General features: G+C 33.5%; 1 protein-coding gene and 3 non-coding genes across 4 annotated transcripts; 1 reads left to right on the top strand and 3 right to left on the bottom strand.

Moving 5' to 3' along the window:
• Trnah-gug (transfer RNA histidin (anticodon GUG)) lies at positions 1 to 72 on the bottom strand. The gene has a single exon. It is a non-coding gene; the product is annotated as a tRNA-His (tRNA).
• A 223-nt stretch (positions 73 to 295) lies between these two features.
• Positions 296 to 369, top strand: Trnai-aau (transfer RNA isoleucine (anticodon AAU)). The gene has a single exon. It is a non-coding gene; the product is annotated as a tRNA-Ile (tRNA).
• Positions 370 to 492: 123 nt separating this feature from the next.
• Trnai-uau (transfer RNA isoleucine (anticodon UAU)) lies at positions 493 to 585 on the bottom strand. Its single transcript is given in 2 exon segments — positions 493 to 528; positions 548 to 585. It is a non-coding gene; the product is annotated as a tRNA-Ile (tRNA).
• Positions 586 to 3099: 2514 nt separating this feature from the next.
• Positions 3100 to 6942, bottom strand: LOC136824044 (activin receptor type-2A-like). The gene is made up of 5 exons (XM_067080198.1): positions 6574 to 6942; positions 5513 to 6198; positions 5096 to 5234; positions 4656 to 4789; positions 3100 to 4252 (listed from the first exon to the last, which is right to left on the bottom strand). Exons 1-5 carry the CDS (start codon positions 6908 to 6910, stop codon positions 3983 to 3985), a joined length of 1566 nt encoding a protein of 521 aa, XP_066936299.1. The 5' UTR covers positions 6911 to 6942; the 3' UTR covers positions 3100 to 3982.
• Between the last annotated feature and the right edge of the window lie 580 nt (positions 6943 to 7522).

The following is a 7522-nucleotide window of genomic DNA, read 5'->3' on the forward strand; positions in this document are numbered from 1 at the left end:
TGCCGTGACCAGGATTCGAACCTGGGTTATTGGTGCCACAAACCAATGTACTAACCACTATACGATCACGGCGTTGCACAAATGGGAAAGTTAAAAGTACTTCATCTTTTTCAGTGAATTATTAATTTCATTATCACCCAACTTCCCAACGTTTAATGTTGTTATTTTTTCTTACTGTAAAACTAAAAAGTACAGTGAGAGAGTAGACTTTTCTCTAAATAGTAAATCAAATTTTATTTGAAAATATTTTGTTAAAACGTTTGGATTGTTTGTTAAAACGTTTGGTTCATGCCAAGGCCGGTTAGCTCAGTCGGTTAGAGCGTCGTGCTAATAACGCGAATGTCGTGGGTTCGACCCCCACACTGGCCATTTTTTGTTTTCAACAAATTTCCCCAATCTTTTAAGTTCATTTGACTAGCTATAGCCAAGAGAATGGACGATCATTGGTTAAACTCAAAAGAGTCGACTAAACAAAAGGTATGACGAAAACCCTGCTCCAGGAGAGGCTCGAACTCTCGACCTTCGCATTTCTTTGTCAGTACTGACTTATAAGTACGACGCTCTAACCGACTGTGCTACTGGAGCTGACAAACATGCGAGGTTCAAATCGTGGTAATTACATAAATATTTATTTAAATTTTTATTTTTACTGTTGATTTGAACTAAACTTTCCTGTAAATCACTAGATTGGCCCTTTTTTAGTACGGTATTACGCGATTTGACGAAAAAAAAGACCGGAAAATGTATTTTAATCCTCCTAATCCCTCTCCTCTCCTCCTCTCCTAGATCCTCTCCATCAACAAAAAAATATAAAAGGCTCTTATGTTAGATCGGTCAAGTGGGCTGGATACAGAAACAAAAAATAAACAAAAAAATCACACACTCACAAACCACACTGGGCAAAGGTAGCTCAAAGAGCTACAAGTCCCCCCAACCACCACATCACATACGACGACACCGGAAAATGTATTTTAAAATCAGACGGTGACGGTATTTGGTCTTATTTTTGTCATTATGCCGGCCGGTATTTGAACCTGTACAAACCGGTGTGACGGTGTTATTATTTTTTTTTTATTTTCGGGATTCCGGGATTCAGCAAAAATTTTGACGGGAAAACGGTATTTCGAAGCCCTACAACCCCGTTACAAATTTTCAGAAAGTGGGAATATAAAGCAAGAAAAAGACTGATTTTGCTTGAAACACAACGTTTTTGATGTAAAAATACTAACAAAATACTAAGAAAAATTTTTTCGCGTGTATTTAATTTCGCGATTTTGTAATTTTGAACAATTTAAACAGTATTAAATTTCGCGAAAATTGACCAAAAAACTCGCGAAATTAAGTACCCGCGAAAATTTGTAACACGCGAAAATATATACCAATAAGGTAAGTTCTTTTCGGCTTTTTTGTTTTGATTTTTCAACCACCGCTTACCAAGTCCCCCAAAAGTCAACGCGGTCATATTTCCATACTAGAGAAATATGAAATATCGCAAATATCTCGATGCTCTCGACCAATCAAAACGCTGATATTTTTTTGGGTCGGCAATAAAGTTTATAATTATTACTAACTACAAGCTAGCTATTTACCTTAAGGGAAGAAATTTTCGCGGAATTTAATTTCGCGAATCAGAGTTTCAAAATTTCTTCCCTTAAGGTACAAAAGGGATGTAGTTTACAAGGCGGTTACAAAAAAATAATAATAAGACAAACACACGTAATTATATAAGAGCATAGGCAATCTAAAGTTGTCAAATATTTTAAACGTTCTTATAAAAAACGTGTATTGGTAGAAATCAATAAAAAAAAGTCATACTTTTATGGACCTACCTGGTTATCAAACTAATCAATGAACATTGAAACAATGAAACACATAAGACATAACTGGTCAAAATACAAGAATATAAAGAAAAATGAAAGCATATCTATTGGGAGAAACTATCAACACTGTTGAAAAAGACTTTTGAAAAAGAAATAAAAAAGCTATTAAACGCTTTTCTTTATAAAAATAATCCACTATCAGAAAAATGCACAGCTTAATAAATAAGGTTTCCAGAAAACTCAAACCATTGCGCTCTACCGTGACATTTTCTTTATTTAGAAAAAATAATAAATAAAATAATAATTTGGCTAAGAACATTGATCTATGCTTATAAATCTGTAAATGGTGATTCTTATAGATAAAGATTCGTTTTTCAGCCAAAAATAATAATAAGGGTTTCTAGGAAACTCAAACCATCGCGCTCTAAGGTGACATTTTTTTTTTAGAAAAAATAATAATAAATTAATAATAATTTGGCTAAGAACATTGATCTATGCATATAAATAGTGATTCTTATAGATAAAGACTCGTTCTTCAGCCAAAAAATAATAAGTGTTTCTAGAAAACTCAAAATATTGCCCTCCCCTGTGACATTTTCATCTTAAAAAAACTAATAAAAATAATAATATGGCTAAGAACATTGATGTATGCTTATTAATAGTGATTCTTATAGATAAACATGCGTTTTTTGAGCCTACATTTTTTTTTTTTTTGCAAAAATCTGCTTGAGCCATCTTTTACCTATTATATATATGATGGTACCCTACTTTCATGCAAAAAAATTAAAGAAACTTAAAGATCCAAAGATCCAAACTTAAAGTCCCAAAATACCGTTTTTTAGCCGTTTTTTGGCCAAAATTTGCCCAAATAATTTATTTTCGAAAATCAGGCTTCGTCACATTTTGGCCACCACCATTTTGCACCTTTGTACCAAAAATCAAAAGATTCCTATAATTCAATCCTGAGAAAAGTTGGTAACAGACGAACGAACGGACGGACGAACGGACATACATACCTCCACCCCACCGGGGTAGGTCCAAAAATAAAAAGTATCATTAATAATTTATGTCCGATATCATAACAAAGTATAAATTACATGGTAACATGTCAGACATGTAATGTTTAATAAGGTGCAATATACACGGTTTTCTATAAGAACAAACTATATGAGAACATTATAAGGCTCTGCAGACTCTAAAACACCCAATTTCTAAGGAAAATGGGCAAAAATACTCACAAAATGGTGAAAATAGGAACAAGTTAAGAACACCAGAGGGCTTCAAAAAATTTGAAAGTTCTTATAAAAAACATGTATTACTCGCTGACTTGTTCAATAAAATAATTTTTATTAAAAGAAACAAAATATAAAACAAATATACAAAAAAATTTCAGGAAATTTACGAAAAACCCTAAGACCTGATAGTTGATTTTTAAGCAAATCAAGTGTCAAAGTCATATGGTTTTTAATAATTTACTTTAGGCTTAAAAAAACTCATGATAATAAAAAGAAAAAGATAAGCATACCATGATAAAAACAACAACAAAATAAAAACAGATGAGCCTCAAAAGCTGATTCTTATAAAAAGGGGGAGCTTTATCATCATAGAGGCTCAAGGGTTAAAAACAAAATGCAAAACTAAACTAAAAAGTGGCAAGTAGGTTGAAAAAACTACTGCAGTATAAAACACGATTTAAAAAACTATTCCAATTGACATATCCAGAGCAATAATTTCATATCCTTTCATCATCGTCAATTTTTTTTTTCGAAAAAAAACTTCAAAGTATTTTTAGAAATGTTTTCCTTATTTAGGCCACACTCTGTTAACAACGATAATAAGAAAGACTACTTGTGCATTAAAAAACCACTGCTAGATTTCACCGATTTCACAGAAAAAAACATAATTTAGAAAATCATAAAACGAAAACCCAAACAGAACAAACGAAACATTTCATCAAGCTTTTCATGGTCCTGTACTTGAACATTTGAAAATCGTCCCTCACTAAAAAGTAAGTGCCTCGTTTTTATTCTTCAAATTTCTCGAACCCTTAAAAATTTCATATTGAAAGATAATCAGCGTTAAAAGTTGAAAAGGCAAAAAGGAATAAGTGTTTATTTATTGAAATCTATACAGCAAGAAGGATGACATTCAACTCTCCCAATCTAAGAAAGATCAACAATCAAAGGCTCCTTCCCGCAACTCGAGGTTGATCCTGATAGGAATGAGACGCCAGTAGAATTTCCACCAAGAGTTGAATCACCATCTCCATAAGGTGGGATATTGATTCTGGTCGCCTGTGTAGGGTTCACTTCTCCCCCTTCAGCTGCCAGTTGTAACTCCTTCAAACGTTGGAGGACACCTGGTGCACTAAGGCGTGCATCCCCTTCTTTGTCCCAGCCTTCTTCGATGGTGTTGCAGAGCTCAGTTACTTTCTGTAAGAAAAGATGAGAGAATTTCTCAAAATAATTTTCTTATTATTTGTGCAAGTGCGCTAATACTAAGTTGTTCAAACTCTAAGTAGTACGTTTTGATTTAGTTGTTGTGGAAAAATATGTCATTCAATTGAAAAGAAAATTCATCAAGTTAGCAGTGAATGGATCTTTCTGATAGACAAATTAGATACATAAATTCAGCAAAGGTAAAAAATCTGTGAAGCTGTTAATAGCTTTTTGGTCTCACTATCTATTAAACCGAACAATGACTAAGTTCATATCGCCACTCACCGACCCTTTAATGAGCAGAAGTTTCTTTTTAAATCTTTGAAACATTAGCATAAATGAATTATAGATGTTGAAAATTCAAATGACATAACAATTCATTCTAAGATAAACTTACAGGATCTCTAGTCCAACCAGCTTTCAATTTCGGTCTCATTCCTTGCTCAGAAACACAAGCCCTCAATTCTTCTAGTGTAGGATTTGTTCCAACTTCTGCTTCGAAAGGTAATTGGTATACAGGTTCTGCTGGTACTAAAACAATAGAAATGAAAACAAAAGGTAAAGAAGGATATACACAGGTTCAAGATAGGAGCCAATAAAAAAAATGTCCTCTAATTTTTGTCCTCTATAATTATAATTATAATTTTTGAAACAAAATTAACCTAGATTAACTTTTTTGCTGGAAAATACTGAAATGAAATTGCAATTTTTCGATTGTCTAGCTTGTGGTTAAATTTTGAATTTCCATTTTTATTACACGTTACAGAGACAACCTAATGCTAATCTCAGTATAGAATTCAGAAAACCGCACAGAAAAGCAAACTTTAAACAAGCTACCTTGCCCTGTATCGCAACGAGAGAGAAGCTCCCACAATATGAGACTAAGTGAATAACAGTCAATGCTTTTATATGATTCTGTTTGAAAAGCAACTGCGCCTTCTAGAACTTCAGGTGCCATATACCGTTTGGTACCAACCTTAAATGAAGAAGAAAATGAGTATCAAAAATGTAAAAATAGCAGCACGTCTTCGAATGAATTGTAATAACTCAACTGACGTCTTTGTAAGACCAGCTTTACACATTTAGTAATAGCTGACACTTTGTAAGAATTCTTAGCTATAACTTTAGAAGCGACTTTGCTTGAAGAAAACCACATGTGCTTTTGTCTATTGGGTTTGAAGAATACATGTGTGGAAATATGCAAACCATTTGATTCAATGTAAAAAATGAACACATAAAGAAATGGTATGATACCTGTCCCTTGATTTCTTCTTTATCGGTGTTTTCCGAGAATTGGCATGCTGATCCAAAATCACTTATACAACATGTTAAATTGTCTCTCACTAAAACATTACGACTTTTAATATCCCGATGAGCTATGATGGGTTTTCGTATAGTTTCTGTCATAATTTCCTCGTGAAGATAAGCAATCCCTTGAGTCATTGAAATGGCTAACTGTAACATTAAAGTCCAATCTAGAGTATTGCTTGACAAATAGTCAGCTAATGAACCGTTAGCATGATACTGCGTAACAATCCAATATTGAATCATATTGGAATCTGATAGTCTTTTCTCAGCACTGTAAAATTTCAAAATATTATCATGAACAAGATTATATTGATACATTGTCTTTTCTGTAATCCATGAAGATTTTTCGTGAGCTTGAATAATTTTAACGGCTACTTCATTGTTGTTGTAAGTAGCCTTCCAAACACAACCAAACTGTCCAACATTTACAACTCGGTCCCATTGAAGAGGTTTGGTGATAATAGGCGTTGGTGGTTGATAAGGTATCAGGGGATGACCAGACGGTATTCGTTGTTTATGGCGTTTCCAAAAATATAATAGTGCAATGACAACGAAAATGCTGCATATAACAGGAGGAATTGAATATTGTAATGTTTTGCTTTCTGGATGTTTTGGTAACTCGGTCATTAAGGCTGAAAATAATAAGAGATAAGACTTGGATCAATTAATTTTACTAAATGCTAAAAATATACCTTAAGAAAACTAATTTTCGAGGACTCAATTTCCGTGGTCTTGGATAAATACCACAAAGATTAGTTATGGAAAATACAGTTTTACTGTAAATCCAGGTAAATCTGCGGAAATTTCCAAGCAAAGTAAAAGAATTTCAGCAAAAGAAGTCTTGCAAAAGTAATATCAATTTCATACCTTCGCATTGTGAAAATAAAATAGAGAACAAACGACTAAAGCAATGACACAAAAAATCTACAAATGACTAACAGAACGTTAAAAAACGCCCAAACCTTTAAAAAAGTCATTCATAATTGTATAGATAATAAAATTCTTACTTGTTTCAGTAGATGTGCTGGGAGTGGGTGTCATCAATGTAGCATTCTGTATAAGATTTTTGTTGCATCTATTTCCAGTACAGCAACACATAAAAGAATCGATGCCATTATGCTTTCCCTTGTGTCGAAGGTGGCAGTCAATATGTGTCAAATGGTCTGGATTACAAAACCCCTTGCCTTCTTTCTCCCAACAGCCAGCAAAGCCAGGCTGAAGTTCTCCAGTCATGTTTCGATAAAATATTGTGCATACTTGATTTTTTCCACATGTTTCAAAACAGTTCAAATCTTCGAAACATTTTTGAGATTTTTTCTCATTAAGGCTTAAACATTGACTCATTTTACTTTTTTCTATAGAAATAATTGTAATGAAAGATAATTTGATTCTCGTAGAATAAAGCTTAAACTTTCTGAGTGGTCTGTCTCTCTATAAATCTATTTGCAAAATTGGCCTACCCCTTATATGTTGGCTTATAAGTCCTCACTCTTTTGAGCTTAAAAACATTCTTCCTTTCAAAGTTTAGGCCCCCAAAGAATTTAGGTCCCCTTGAATGTTACAGTTTATAATAGTCTTCCTGTTACCACAAAATCTCTACGAAAAGCAATCAAACATTTAAAAACCAAGGGGTTTAGGGAAAGTGCGTTTTAGCTTCTAACTTATTTTGATACCATAACCTAATGGGGACTTAAGGTGAGCAACCTACCATAGGTACTGCAAGTGAGTCTAATATTGACATCTTGTATCTAATTCTGCCACCTGTCTTTAGAGAAAGCAATAATAAGGTCAGAATCGTTGATCACTAATAAACAGTCGAAAGGAGTTTTTGCCAAATTTGTCAAACATTTCTTGTTGTCGAACAACTAACTTGTCTACAGGGATATTTGTCCCTGTATATGCGAGTGCATATGATTGGTTGATCCGCGCTGAGTTACTGAGCAGAATTTTCGCAGG

Source organism: Clytia hemisphaerica, unplaced genomic scaffold (genome assembly GCF_902728285.1).
Source record: "Clytia hemisphaerica strain Z4C2 unplaced genomic scaffold, Clytia hemisphaerica genome assembly, whole genome shotgun sequence".
NCBI lineage: Eukaryota > Metazoa > Cnidaria > Hydrozoa > Leptothecata > Clytiidae > Clytia > Clytia hemisphaerica.

Coding starts and splice junctions, on each gene's coding strand:
- LOC136824044 (XM_067080198.1), bottom strand. CDS start 6,910: ATGAGTCAATGTTTAAGCCTTAATGAGAAAAAATCTCAAAAATGTTTC. Junction 6,199..6,573: donor CAGCACATCTACTGAAACAA/GTAAGAATTTTA, acceptor TATTATTTTCAG/CCTTAATGACCGAGTTACCA. Junction 5,235..5,512: donor AAGAAGAAATCAAGGGACAG/GTATCATACCAT, acceptor TCTTCATTTAAG/GTTGGTACCAAACGGTATAT.